Source organism: Lemur catta, chromosome 6 (assembly GCF_020740605.2).
Source record: "Lemur catta isolate mLemCat1 chromosome 6, mLemCat1.pri, whole genome shotgun sequence".
In the NCBI taxonomy this organism is placed as follows: Eukaryota; Metazoa; Chordata; class Mammalia; order Primates; family Lemuridae; genus Lemur; species Lemur catta.
The window spans coordinates 60,929,609-60,945,353 of NC_059133.1; the positions used below are offsets into that span (position 1 = coordinate 60,929,609).

A 15,745-nucleotide genomic window follows, 5' to 3' on the forward strand; every position below is an offset into this window, starting at 1 on the left:
ATAGCATATAAGATTGTCCTTAAAATTTCTACAGGCTGATAGGTCCCTCAATTCAATAGCGCTGATCCTAGAAATACCTTTTACTAATACATTACTAAGGCACGCAGAGATGGGATATTAGGCATTAAATAGAGAATAGCAGAAACATGACAGTAAAAGAGTAAGAAACACAAAAGAATATCATAATACCTGAAACTGAAATTATAATAATACTTTTTTAAGACTAAAGAAAACTAGCTCAATACCATAAATTTAACAAGAACATACTTTATAAAGTTATTATGAGATTCATCCTTATTACAAAGGAACTGTTACACACTTGTCAAAATCAGATACAGAAATCCCCATTTGCAGCACTCTTAGGAACCCCTCCACCACCACCCACAGTAAACTCAAAAACGAGACTAAGACACATTTTTTAAATTCTCTAAAAGCTGTTAGATTAGCAGCTGCTTCTCTACTTCAGGAGGTCTACAAAATTATTAATTTGGGTCTATAACAAAACTGAAAGATTCTTTAAACCATGTGCTAGCAGTGGAAACTGTTTACTATTACAAAATATTATAAAACCAGAAAAAAACGAGCAGGACAGCTTGAGTCCACGTGAGCTGATACAGTAACTTTTCAAGATGAGACATGGAAAAACAGTGCATTTCCCCCTAAAATCATATTTACAGATCAGAATTTTTATAAGAGAAATTGTGATAGAATGACTTACCTGTGGGACCACATTCTGTATGTATGTTGGTGGATGCTGCTGCTTTTGCTGAACAGCACTTTCTATTGCTACTTTAGCTACAGTGCTTGGATCTGCTCCTGCTGGCACAGCAACCATTGTTGCACTGCAACCAGCATTGTTGGGGTCACTGATTGTAACAATTCTAACTCCTACTTTATTTGGAATTCCTGTGACTGTTTCCCTATCATTATCCTCTGCTGGCCTCTTTACAGTCTTGCATTCTGCTGTGCCATTTGTAGACCGAACGTCAGATGATAGGGCAGGAGAATGGGACACTCTTGATCCTGAGTGGGGAACTGCTATGATTTGATGCCCCTGTATAACAGAGGTTGTAGAATGTGGTGAGACAACTACACTTGGGCGTTGCTGAGGCACATCTGAATTCAAACTTGAAGCTAGAGGTCCATTAGGCAAATCAGTACCACTAAACTGCTGTGTTGCCACATTTGAAACCTCCTGTATACTGCTCATAGATGATGAACCACCCAAAGTTAATACAGGTCCGTTAGAAATTCTTTCTAGTTGATCACCTTTGGCAGTATCTTGCTGAGTGACATCTAAAGTCCCTTGTGGTTCCACTGGAGATATCTCACCATTTCCCACATGATTGGAAGTTTTGTGATTTGGAATGTTTTTGCTTAAATGGGAACCATCTCCTTTATCAAAATCACAGATTCCATTAACTAGGGGTTTTTTCAAATCACTTTTGATATCCTGCAAATCCATTTGTTCTGAGTTCTGTTTTCCAGACGCTCCATTCTCACCTAATTCTAATGATGGCCCATTACTGATTAGTGAGCACTGATTAGCCTCACTTTGAATTTTCCCTGAGTTTGAAGGAGGTAGACTTGAGTCACTGTACTTTCTCCCATTTAATAGGCTTCCCACCTGCATTTCATTTTCCTTTGTATCCCCATTGCTGGTGTTTGTGGATCCTCGTCGGCAGGATGGGTTCTCCATGACTTCAATTTTACGTTCATGAACATGTAAACCTGTTGCTTCCTTTGCTTCCTCCTCCTTTTGGCAAATTATTTTATCACCTTTGAATGGGGGAGTAGCAGTAGTACATGATGATTGTCCAGCTGGAGACACTTGAGTGGCTGGAAGCGCTTGCACATGAAGTCCAACTCCTGTCTGCGTTCCGCTCATGGTAATTCCTGCTGGAGCAATGAGCTGAGTTGTATTTCCCTGACTCACAGTTGCAGTTGCAAAACTTGTATTTGGCACAACTGTTATGGTTACCTGGTTGCCAGAAGTCCCTTGGAAAATGGTTGCTGGACTATTTGAGATCAGTGGGCCTGGCAATATTTGTAAGTTCGAGATGGGCATGGTTTGTACTCCCCCTGTGGGTGGCATTGCACTTTGGACCAACTGAACGTTTTGCTGACCAACCAAGAGGGGCTGAGCTGGAGTTTGCCCTTGCACTCCAAAACCTGCTGCTTGGTTATTGGCCACCTGATAGACCACCTGAGGGCTAGGAGCTCTTGCATTATTAGGGGGAGGAATCTGTGGAGCTGGGAGAATAAGCTTACCACCTGGTGTTGAAGGACCTCGCTTTGGGAGCAGCAGCTGTTTTATCAGACTTGACTCACCAGAAGCAGACTGACCAACTCCTGCATTTGTTTGCTGAGGTTGAACTTGCATTTGTACTTGTTGTGGCTGCTGAACTTGTACTTGTACCTGTTGTGGTGGGGGTGCTGGTGAATGCTGCTGCTGTTGCTGCCTTTTCACAGATAGCATTTGACTGACAGTAGGAGGTGGTCCCTGTGATTGAGGGGTGGAAGAAGATGAGATGGCAGTAGGGACTTGGTTAGCTGGGGCAGGTGAGGGTGAAGAAGATGGAGTTATGTTTGGTTGTCCAGTTAGCTGAACTGTTTGACCAGCTGGAAGAGCTGCTGGATTAGCAAGAACAATTTGGTGAATGGCTGGTGCATAAGTTTGACCTTGTTGAGCTGGCTGGCTTACAATCACTACACTTTGTTGGGTTGGTTGCTGTGGTTGTTGAATAGGCTGCTGTACCACTGTTGATGAAACTTGCTGAGAAGGGAGAGGTTTTGGTGCAATATTCTGAAACCCTACCCTTGAGGGTTGTGGACTTGGGACACCAGCAATGGTAACCATTTGTCCTGCAGCTACCTGAAAATTCTGTACTGAAGTTGCTGAAACAATATTGGATGCAGAAGTTGTTACATACTGTGGGGGTGCTATGATAACAGTGTCTTGTGGCTGGCTGCCAGCTGATGTCTGTTGAGATGAAGTTTGCACAGGTTGGGGTGATGTGGTGATTAACTGTTGACCCTGTGAAACTGTAGAAGTACATGCTGGTATATTCTGTACTCTGCCAAATATATGACTCTGTGGGACAGCTTGTTGAATTACTGTAACAGGAGTGCCTGAAGGTATCTGTCCTGGTACCACTGTGTGTAATGAAGACTGCTGTGGAATTACAGATGGATGGTGAAGTAATGTCTGAGAATTCACAACTGTAACAGGTTGTGGCCCTGTATTATGATTCTGAGCCACAGAACTCTGTGGAGGTCCTCCTCCAACAGCAATACTAACAGGAACTGCTGTCTGGGGCATAGAATTCTGGATTACTGTAGCCTTAACAACTTCACAAGGAATTGGAGCTTTATTTTGAATGACAGTCACTGGAGCATTTTGCTGCTGGTGGGTATGAACTGAAGGATTTGGTGGAATTCTTGAAACAGTCTGTGCCACAGTATGAACACCTTGTACTGGAAAGGACATTTGTGTTGCAGTCAAATTTGAAGATTGGTTGGTAACAGGAGTCCTCTGAAAATGGTTTCCTACAGTTTGTGGTCCATGAGGGATTCCTGAAAATATGGGGAAAAGGTCAAAATTCCAAATGAAATGACTAGAAAAACAAGGAAAAGTTATACATTTAAAATATATATAGTATACATTTTTAATTGTTTTATTATTAATATTTAAAATAATAAAAATTAGTACCTGCAGGTGAAGGAGTCGGAGATACATCAGGAACAGAATCAACACGAACAACAGGAGTAGAAACTGGTTGTTGCTGATAGTACATCTGAATGGGAAGTGGTATAGCCCTCCGTTTTACTCCTACCACATGAATATGTGCTTGACCATTGTTACTGGAATCCTCCACTCTCTTCACCGTATGATTTGGAAAGACCGTTCTGTGAAGTACACATATACTCAGTATGTCAGTATGTTTTGATAACTATCACACTAGCAAAAAACACTGACTTCTAACAATGTGTACATGAACAATGGCAATATATTTACTGCTACTTATGTATGAATCCGTATGAGTCAATAAATTTATAAAGTTATATTCTGGAAGGGTAGGAAGCAAAGAAATATAGAAAATTAATCCTCCAATTAAAAAAAAATCATTATTTATTAAACAGTGTTGTTGGGTTTTAAACAATTCCACCCATGTATAACTAATAAAAGATACCTATTTTATGAACTTTGCAAAATATCAAAAAGCCTTGATATTTGAAGAGTATTAATTATGGACTATTATTCAAGATTTAAAAGGCCTAAAGTTCTATCTTTAACATGTAAAAGTAGGTAGGAAAAAAAGTAAACTTAGTTTCTTTTCTTTCTTTGATAAAACTCATGTTTCAACACAAACACCAGATGTGATTTCCAAAATTGTCTTTTATTTAAACTTCCAGTGCACCACAACCTATCCATGTGAAGTTTCTAGTAGTAGAGATATTTAAAACTAGTTAGATAATTTGGTATTTTCTCTGAAGAGCAAAAGGTGTCGTAAGTGGTAAATGAACTTTATTCAAAGAACTATGGATCCTACCTAAGACATTTATAAAATCCAGTTGATGTTAGGATTCCACCACGAGCTAGTTTACTGCAAGTTGAGAGGTATTCAGAATACATTTCTGCTCGAGAAACAGAACAGTCTGGATTTACTTCAAAATGAGCATTTAGCCTAAAAGAGGAGAAAAATTAAGCATTATCTATATTTCAGTATACTAAAGCCATTTGGAGATAATGTGTGATAAACTGGTAATTATATCTATTAATCAAATTTCACTATCTCATAAGTTAGTAGCAAAAATACATGCTAGGTTTTAGATTAAATCAAAAGAGATTACTGAATCATACTTATTTTACTATTAAAAATATCATTAACAACAAATATAAAAACTGTTTATATCCCAGCAAGAGCAGGGATGGTCTGCTGGCAACAAATGCTCTATAAGAAATAGTTTTATTCAGTGAGTATCTACTCGGTTTGCTGTCTTGTAATAATCATAATATAAAAGAAGTGCCAATTATGAGCTATTTGCATTAGAGTTGAGAAAAATGGCAGAAACACTGAACTATCATTAAAATTTTTCTTGGCTCTTGGATCAAATTCCTTCAGAAAAAATTTACCCAAGCTTTCCAACTACTCCCCAAAACAATGACACTTCCATGCTGCATCTCCCATTCCCCCATTTCAAAACACTTCCATTTGCTAATTCATTACAAACTAATTCAAATTTCAGTTTCTGTTTTTCTTAAAGTGATTTCCAACTATACATTAGGATTGAAGATCCAGTTACTCTTACAGGACTCTTTCCAGAACTCACTACATATAATAAGCCAACTTAACAGCTGTTTCTTATAAACTGAATCAAAAAATTACGATAAAATAATTATAAAATGATTTTCGTCCCCCTTTCTAAGAACTGGCAAAAATGTGCAACTGGGATTTATAAAACCAAATCTATGCTTCACACACACAGATTTTATAGTGGTTGTAATATAATCCTCTTTCCAACTTTCATAATCCTCTCTGTCAAAAAGACTACATATAATAATCTTCGATTTGGTTGCAAGGCAGAAGACAAACATTTCCTAATATTATTGGAAGAGATTCCTCAAGTACAAGGGGCCAACATGCAAAAATATAGAAGGTAAGGAAAAAGCAAATAATTAAAATAATTAGAGATATTTAAAATCATAAACCTAATTTAAGCAAAGTAAAAAAGTCTGGAGAAAGCTGTCATAGGAAAAGATATGAAAGCACCAAAACATGAAACACAGAGCAACAGGAGCATGGAATGGGTGACAAATAATGTTAGAGAATGGGAGAAAAGGGATCAAGGAAAGAAATTTTTATCAGTGAGATTCATCAGAAAGTGATTTTATATACTTCCATCTGCTACTCTTCTAAAGAATTTAAGCTAAACTTTGTAAATAATGTTGAAGCAACTATTCATAGCAAATGAAATCTAACATTTGTTTTTTCAGAAAGTGGCTGAGATATGATTATTCAATCTTCTCAAGAAAAGATTACTGTCAAGTTGCTTATTTTAAGGTAGACACACGGGTTATTTACCATTTGATTAATTTCCCCTTACTACTCACACACACAAAATTAACTATCAATGTATAAGAAGGTTTGCTTTAGATAGAAAAGAAGGGACATTTAACAACAAAACCTGGTTTTATTTTCTTAAGGTCAGTCCAATTCAGTTTTAACAAAACATTAATTTTAGAAGAACAAATTTTATAATCTGACAAACCTTACTTTCCACAAAGTAATTTTTAACACACATTTTACTTTGAAAAGAAATTACGGGGTGTAATTTAATGAAATTCTAGTCATGCCATTTTAATTCTGAAAATTCTGAAGAATACTTTTCTTTCAAATTGTTCCAATATACAGGGGAAGTGATTTCACATTGTCCTTTCTTTGTATAATGATATTCTACACTAACTAAAAAATGTAGAATAAAACATTTTGGATGACTATTGAATACATTTCCTTTTTTCCTTTTGTTTTATTCTTCCCAAGGATAAAGCCTTAATAGAAATAAACCACTTACCACTGACAAGCAAACTTCTCACTATCTATTTCCACTATTCCTGGAGGTGGAGCAACATGCTGTGCTACAACTGCTCTGGAAGCTAAAGAAAAAAATACATTAGCTACATCATTTTTTAAAACTTAGTCACTATATGCCATTTAGTTCATGGATACTGAATCAATTAATATTCACAATGAGTATCTTTTAAAAAGGTGTATAAACATATGTAAATACACAAATTTGAAAAGGAAACTAATGTATAATGGAGCACATATTATACCAGGCACTGTCTTAGAGGCTTCATATAAACTATTTTGTTTAACCTCACAATCATTCAAATAACAACAACAATATGGATAATTTAGCTAATGTAAACTCTATTTTTCCCATGGGCCAGACACTGAACTAAATACTTTACATACATTATCTTACTTAATTCTGTGAGATATTAATAAATGCAGATAAGAAAAGTAAAACTCAAAGTGATTAAATAACTAGCCCAGGGTCACACAGTTCAAAATATAAGTAAATAAACATCTTTCAGTTTAGTTACAGAAGCAGAATACATCAGAAATTTCAACTTCACTTCTGAATTTAAAAGATTAATATCAATTCTATTAGTGGCATATATAAAAATTTGTGGAATACAATGAACAAAAGCTGACTAACTTAAAGTCCTACATTCACAAATAGGATTTTCACAGATTATTTTTCTGGGGAGGAAAAAAAAGGAGAGATCTGTTGTAATAATAATCTTCAAGTATATTTTTTTATCCTGAAAAAAAGCAACATGATTGTATAAAAATGTACTAGCTATTAATCTTAAAACACAATTAATTTCTAAGATTTCACTTATAACGCATTTTAAAACTTCAAGGCCAATGAATAAATGAAGGAAATCATCTATTATTTTCTAATAAGCTGAACAGATCTGTAGAAAAATGAATATATGTTATCTTTTCTTCTCTATTACGTTATACAAAAGAACTAATGAAAATATGAAAATAGAATATAAAAGTCATATTATAAATCATAAATGTGAATCTTATGTATTTATAAATAAAACTTAAAATTATCCTGTTTTACCATTGAATCAGCATTATTTTATAGTTTTTAAACATATAGAGTATACCTAGTTTTTTTCAAATAACATTTTAGCAAAACTTCTCAGAACTCTCAAACAGAAAATGCATTTCTAAATTACTGGAACTAGAGGAACTCCATAGCACAGGCGAATCTGTGAATGATCTTAAGTAATCATGACCTTGATGAGGGCCCCGTTTCTTCGGGATAATAGATAATAGCAGCCACTTAACAAACATTTAGTCTGTATTAAGCCATTTATATTTATATTTTTATTTTAATCTTCATTATAAGTTTAATTATCTCTATTTTACAGATCAGAAAACTAAAGGTCAGAGATTAAGTGCATGCAGGAACACATGCTGGAGACAGAGCTAGGTATATAGTTGTAAAGCCTTCTTTTTAGAAGTGTTGGATGTGAATCCAGGTCTGTCATATATCAGAGGCCATACTGACATGCTCCTTCTTAAGAGAATGTAATAATTAGAACCAAAATAATTTTCCTGTTGGCAATCCCAGCTTATGTTTTCTTCTCCTTCTAACTTGATACTATTATAGCAAATACCTTTCTAGGGCCTGAACCTACGTAGAAATCTTCTTCCCTTTTCTTTATCACTTAGACTATGAAAAGAGAATATATCCTACTCAGAATGAAATCTCCTGAATCAATTTTGTGAAACATTAGAAATTATGTTGAAATTATAAACTTTATAAACAATGCACAAAAAAAGAATGATGAAGTCACAATTAAGAATTTAAACTGGGCCAGGCGCAGTGGCTCACGCCTGTAATCCTAGCCCTCTGGGAGGCTGAGGCGGGTGGATAGCTCGAGGTCAGGAGTTCGAGACCAGCAAGAGCGAGATCCCGTCTCTACTAAAAAAATAGAAATAAATTATCTGGACAACTAAAAATATATATATAGAAAAAATTAGCCGGGCATGGTGGCGCATGCCTGTAGTCCCAGCTACTCGGGAGGCTGAGGCAGTAGGATCGCTTAAGCCCAGGAGTTTGACGTTGCTGTGAGCAAGGCTGACGCCATGGCACTCACTCTAGCCTGGGCAAGAAAGTGAGACTCTGTCTCAAAAAAAAAAAAAAAAAAAAAGAATTTAAACTGGAAATGTATAATTGCTATAAAAAGTAGCTACAAACTGTGAAGCATTGCCTTCAGGATACCCGAAGACATTCTAAATGATACAAAGGCACTTATACTTTGAAAGGAATGAATTTTCAGATACACAACTTTCATATGTATTCTTCCTAACACTGCTTTGCCTGAGAGTATCACCTTCTCTTTGGTAACTATTCTCCCAGTTTGGAATAAAAAGGCTTAACTCTCACCCATCTTTTATAGCACTGCAAGATTATGCATTATGGTTAAATGCACAACTCTAAAGTCAGAAAGTTCCATCACTCATTAGCTGTGACCATGGGTAAATTATTTAACTTTTCTATCTATAAAATGGGGAAAAGTAACAGTACACTGATGTCATACGTTGTTATGAGGATTAGAGAAGTTTGTATGTAAGTCACTTAAAACAATGCCTGGCACAAAGTAAGCACAACGTAAATGTTAGCTATTATTATTATTATTATGGTGTAAAATCCTCTGGTAAACCAAGCAGAGAATTAGAAACATTAGTGTCCACACAGGCTCTTAATCAAGGTAGTATGGTAGAAGTTCCTGTCAATCCTAGTGTTTTATACATTGCAGTTAAAGGCAAAGTTTGGCATTAAAAATTGGGTATTCTGGTCCTTTGGTGTGTTCTGAATTCAGATATATTATAGTGTGATGACAATTTTGCTTAATGTCCTTGCCTCCTCTACCTCTCAACTACTGTCGAAAAATGCATTACTTCTGAGGCAGAATCCTACGTAAGCAAAGCATACAAAATACTTTAAAAAATTATTGAAGGTGGTAGTATCTTATTAAGATTACAAACTCATGGCAAGTTTAACTATTAGAATTCTAAAGGAAAGAAGGTGTCACAGTGATATATATTAACATACTTTCTTGAATTGAAAACCAAAGTTGGACTTTTTCTAAGTAAGAGAAAGTGAGTCCGATAAACCAAGAGACTTGATAATAAAAACTATTTTTATTAGTTAGGTTATGTGGCATTTTTCATAAATTGAATGAGGTAAATCTGCAGTGCCAGGGTTTCCACAAAAATATACTCGAAGCATATGATGAAAAGCACTTTATAAACATCAAATACACTGCATTGGTCTTGAACAATATTTCCATTTTCCTAACCCAGGAGTCCTCAAAGTATAGTCCCCAGACTTGCTGCACCAGCATCTCATGGAAAATTGTTAGAAAATTAAAATTCTTAGGTTCTACCTGATTCAGAAACTCAAGTTATGGAGCCCAGAAATCTGAGCTTTAATAAGTCTATCACGTGACTCTGATGCACCATAAAATTCAAGAACCACTGTGCTAAAACTTCTTGAATATATTAGGTTACACAAGATGCCTCTAAGTAAAAGAGTAGCAAGTATAATTTATAGTCCTATCTTGTTAATATCTTTTTTATATATTTTCTGGAAACCTAAAAAAAATGTATCTAATGACTGTGCTACAAATATTCTTAAAAGTCAGGTAATTGTTAATTTTTTTTTTTATTTCAACCAAAAAAAAAAAAAAAAAGAACACAAGCTGTCAGATGACCATTAAAAATAAATTTAATACTTTTCGGATTCCAAGAAACTCAAAGCACTGTAAGTTCTATCCTCATCTGTTTATTGATGTGAATTAGATTTTTCAATTTACATCTATACAAAGAAAAAACAGGGATGCCATTGAGGCTGGTTCCAGTTTCATTCTAGCAATAAGTAATGTTCACTGAGAGTTATAGCTTCTAGAGGATTAGCGGGAAAAAGTCCCACCATGTTATTAAGAGATGCACTTCCAATAATTTATTTTTTGTTTAATAATTATTTACAAAAACTTATATTTATTATTGGTTGATGTACTGTTTATTACTAAAACATGTAATGGTAAATATTTAAACACAGTTTTATAGAATAACAAGGAATTAAAAAACTTTAAAATGTTTCTTTTATAGCTAAAAAGTATTAATAGGGTGATGAATAAAAGAATTTCAAGCATAAAACACATTATATTAGGATAAAATTGTGTGGGGATATTAGAATATGAGTTCAAGATGAAAAAGGAATATTGTAAAGTTTCTGATGTTAAAGAGTCTATTTTTTAAAATGGATGATGGTATAAAGATTCCACTGAATAGAAAAAGCAATGTAATTATTTTATTTTTCAAATGTAGCTTAATATATATTAAGAAAATATATTCTTTGCAACGATTTAAATTGTGTTGAAGAAATTTAGATATCAATCTAAAAATGGGTGAAAGGTTATAAAAGTTTCCACAGGGATGAGGGAAGTGAGAAAAAGTTTGAAGATGACTACTTCATAGGAGTGCAACATTAAACTGTGGGGTGCACAGGGGAGGCCAAACTACAAAGCATAACTAATCAAAAAGTTTAAAGTTGTCATTCAGAGAGAGCATAAAAAATATACTGTTCTCCAGCTCAAAATTAAATCTTTTATGTCCCTAGAGGCCTATTCCCATCTCTATCAATAAATTACCACATAAATGAATAAGCCATACACTCTCAATGTTTAAATTTGTCCATCTGCCAAATGAGATCCAAATCTTAAGTTGGGGAGTACAGGTTCATTTCTTGAGATCAAAAGAATAATTAAGGTCAAAGGTCAACTATACAGCCTTCATCACAATCACCTTTGCATATTTCTCAAATGGCTCATTACAGTTCAGTGTATTCACTGATTATTTGTCTAATCCTGTGTTTCTTCATGGCCTTCAATTAACTTATCTGCAGTTTCTTCTCTAAGGAAAAATATATCCTCACTACCCACTTCACTGGCAACATGAACTGTTTCATTTCTTTGTCAAAGTTGAGAAACCATTACTACTCTGACCATGGAACATCTATTACCTGTGGGTGAAAGCTCACTGAATAGACTGGCAGTCAGAATTACCTATTTTTTGCCATCTGTGATTTTTCCTCTTCTGTTAGGTGGATTCAAGTAAATTAAATAAACATAGGCTACAACTCTACCACATACTTCAGAAGGACATAATGGAAATAAATGAAATATGTGATACATATTATATGCTTTGCATAAATAGAGCATATACTATGAGGTGGAATAGAAGAGAGATTGGGACCATGAATGAATGTGAAGAGAAAAGATAGCTGGAGAGATACAATAAGAATTTGAACTGAGTCATAAGCACTGGCAATTGACAAGGCCAGGGTATTTAGGAAGATTCAACAAGACTTGGTGAACAGATGGATGTGACAGCTAAAGATTAAGAATAATGAGATTTCTGGTTTGGGGATAGTGAGGCAGATGAGAAAGACCTGAGTATATTTCTGGCTGAAAGGAAAAAGCAAATAAACAGAGGTTTAAGATATGGGAACAACAACAACAAAAAAGATATGGGAACAAGGAGAAGGAAAAGACTGACATTCAGAGTGTAGATTCACTCTGAATCTACAACTCTTTCTGAGACAAGCAGAAGCTGAAGGAGAATGAGTTCAGATGCTAAAGTTTGTAAGTGAAGGAGTAAGAAGATGAAGAAATTCATTCTACACAGCCACCATATTAATTGCAATGTGAGAGGTGAGATCAACTGATAAAATGAGCATCCTCCATTCAAAAAACACAAGGAAAGAAGTTGTTTTGGGGAATGGCAGAAGGTGAGAGGGTAAGAAGTAGAAGGGTAAGTGAGGTGAAGATGGATTATTAGGACAAACAAAGGTAGAGAAAACACCCTAGAAAAAGGCTGGGAGTGTTAAAATATAAAATAATGACTCATACTGGGCCAGGAGAAAGAAGTCCAAGGACTGAAGAGAAGGCTGGTCATTAGACATGTATATCTGCACTACAATACAGTTACGTTAAACAGAATTGAGCCAAGGGACCCTAGGAGGGGTGCATATGTGCAAGTATATATGCTTGGATATGTGTATACGTAAGCAGGTCTATGTGCCTCTAGGCTCTGATTCTGAGGCGTTGGGTCCAAGATTGAGAGGTGATGGGGTACTTACATATCCTAGTACTCACCTGAGAAAATTATAAGGTAATATATGATTAACCTAATCCTGGTATGTCAATTTTCCCATGACCAAAATCACAAATAATAAGCCCACTGGAGCACTTCTTATTGATCTCACAACTGCGAATACTGAATCCCCTACATTCCTCCAAATCCTTCTCAACTGGATTTCCCTGTTATACCATTCTTCCTCTGTGGTCACCTTGATCCTGCTACTCCTGAAATGAATAGTATCTAAGAAATTAGGGCAATATCCAAATTCTTCTTTGGCCTCTCTATTACAAAATATTAGTTCCCTTTACTGCACATTGAAATTTATCCTTAGTATTAAATCTTGCACACCCATAAACATACTGAAAATGAACATATAAACACACTAACCTGGGGCAGATGCTACATGGGTCTGGGTTTGGACTTGCTCTATAGCTTGTGGCCTAATTTCGGATAAAACTTGATGACTGGAACTTGGATGTTCGACGAGTTTTACTGCAGCTAGTGCATCAGGGCCAAACATCTGAATATCCATAGAAACCAGACACACTAACATGTCTAAAATAAATAAAAAACCAATGGTTATTAGTCAATGATGTTACAAAACAATGTCATCACTCACGAACATATGTTGTACACAACACTACTTCTCAAATGCCACCCCATGAATCATTATACATCAGAATTACCTGTGGATCTTTAAAAAAGATTTTTAGGCTCAATCTCTGAAGACTGAATGAGTAGCTCTGGAGTAGGGGCTAGATATTTATATTCTTAAAAAGCTTCCAAAGTGATTCTGATGTGTAGGGAGATTTAGGAAGCACTGATATGGAAAGTGATATCTTCATTTCTCAATAATAACAATTTTCAAGCTAAATTTTTATTAACTCTGATTTTAGTACTTAATCCAAAAAAAGACATTATTTTAATCACTGAGTAAAATGTTAACATGGCATGCTTTAGTAAGTATGTTTAAAACTGACAACTCTTAAGGAAGCTTGTTTCACTTAGCTTTAGTTGTTTAATAGTAGTAAGTAGCAGACCATATGAAACAGAAAGACCTACTCCCATAGAAGTTTTGTCAATTTCAAATGTGATATATAAAAATAGGAATAAAGAGAAGAAATAAGGATTGCTGATAGCCACATATTCCTGGTCTTTACAAGATAGATGTTTTCTTGCTTGTCTAAAACAGGCAGAAAGAATAATGTAAACAAATATGTCTGAGAGGGTAATGACTCCTCAAAATAAAACACAAAACCCCAAATATCAATGAAGGTTTTTGTATAGCACCATATTAAATATTTTTCCTTAAAGAAAATAATTTAAATGTTTTTTCATCTAGTCTTACCTATGCTCTTTTCTACTTTTGCAATTTTTGTGCAAGCAACATCTCCCATTTCAGTGAGCATGTATAGCACCTCAAGTGTTGAGATTACGAGCAGCACATCAGGTAAAGTGAGATGACAAATGATCTCTCTGTATGAATCCTGATCCACATATTCACAAATTAAAACACCATTATCTTCTGCTTTGCAAAGATTTCCCAAAATTTCCATGCCTGAAACATACACAGACACATATTTGTTTTTTAACAAATGATAAACTTTATTCACTTTAGACAACAAAAACTTAAGTGACCACTTACCTCTCATCTTTAAAAATCTATCCCTTGACATTAGGCATTTTGTAACAGTATGAAACATCAGATGAGTAGTTTTGAAATCAACAGGGTCCAATAAAAGCTGTAAAAAAAAAAAACCACTACTGTTGAGGTATGCTTCTTTCAGAGTTGTGTATTTCAAATTTAATAAAAATGAACAGGACAGTGTTGCATATCTTTAAAAAAATGTAATTATTATAAGACTACCCATCACTAAGTGTGAAGCATCATTTCAAGTATTTCTTTTCTCCACAAAAGTGTATGATGCTTCTACACCACCACTTTTAACAAAAAATACATGTAAGCATTTAATATTCTGTAAATATGGCAACTATAAAATGCCACATCCTAAAATTTTAAAATAAATGTTGCTAACTATAAAACTATTTTAAGGTACTGTCACATGCTTACCTCAGCTGCAATATTTCCTAATGTGTCAAGGCCTAATTGCCTTAAAGAAATAAAATGACTATGTGCAGAAAGTAATAGGAAACGAAGACAGGTACGATTAGCTGCCAAGAGCTTAACATTGCCCTCCTCAAAGGAAAGATTTCGCAAAATCACTGCAATCTGAAGTACCCGCTGTCCTTCAATATCGTTAATGCCCAGCTTTCGAGGTGGATGAAATAAAGATTCCCAAATCCATTCTCCTGATGTACCTTCTGCAACAGAAAATACATATTTCACTTAAATTGATACTTCATGTATTACTCACACTTAAAAATTATTTAATAATTTTGCTTTCACTGACTTACCATGAGACTTGTTTCTGTCAGAAATGAGGTCACGAACTTCATTATCATCAACAATGTCTTTCCAAAACTGTAATGAGAAATCACTATATTTAATTCTAATGATTTGAAAAAACTATTACTTTAAAAATACTCACATGTATTATAAAACTGTAATATTTCTAATTTCTTTTTAGTTCATGTGGATATTGTTACATTCTATGGATTTAATTCTTTGACAGAAATGCTTGATTTCTATAGTTCAAGATATTTATGTAATAAAGTATCATTTATGACCAGAGGCTCTTCACCTGGGAGCCACAAACCCAAAGGTCTGTGAAAGAAATTAGGACTTGCATGGGAAAAAAACGACATCTTTATGCTCATTAAATTCAAACTGAAATTAAGCATTTCTTTAGCATTTTCTTCAACTCCGAATATTAGGCAATGAACCATAGTAATATTGGCAGTGCCAGTGACTTGGTTACCAATATGAATCACAGATATTTTCAGATCATTTTACAGCCATAGAAAATACCTAGAAATAGTGTTTATGCTAGTGAGGACCTGAACATTATGGGAAGTATTAAAATCACTTGTAAATTGCACAAAAT

The 15,745-nt window shown here is 34.8% G+C and overlaps 1 protein-coding gene across 2 annotated transcripts in view; it reads right to left on the reverse strand.

Moving 5' to 3' along the window:
- ARID2 (AT-rich interaction domain 2) overlaps positions 1–15,745 on the reverse strand; it is a 170,230-nt gene that overhangs the window by 44,874 nt on the left and 109,611 nt on the right. Inside the window, exons 7-16 of one of the 2 annotated variants that reach the window (XM_045553971.1) lie at positions 15,156–15,222; positions 14,812–15,062; positions 14,386–14,482; positions 14,089–14,298; positions 13,128–13,295; positions 6,577–6,658; positions 4,554–4,688; positions 3,713–3,909; positions 3,302–3,576; positions 719–2,503 (exon numbers count right to left, since the gene is read on the reverse strand). In XM_045553971.1, the coding sequence (XP_045409927.1) occupies positions 719–2,503; positions 3,302–3,576; positions 3,713–3,909; positions 4,554–4,688; positions 6,577–6,658; positions 13,128–13,295; positions 14,089–14,298; positions 14,386–14,482; positions 14,812–15,062; positions 15,156–15,222 (3,267 nt within the window). Of the gene's footprint in view, positions 1–718; positions 3,577–3,712; positions 3,910–4,553; positions 4,689–6,576; positions 6,659–13,127; positions 13,296–14,088; positions 14,299–14,385; positions 14,483–14,811; positions 15,063–15,155; positions 15,223–15,745 lie in introns of both variants that reach the window. The other variant, XM_045553970.1, reaches the window with a different exon arrangement.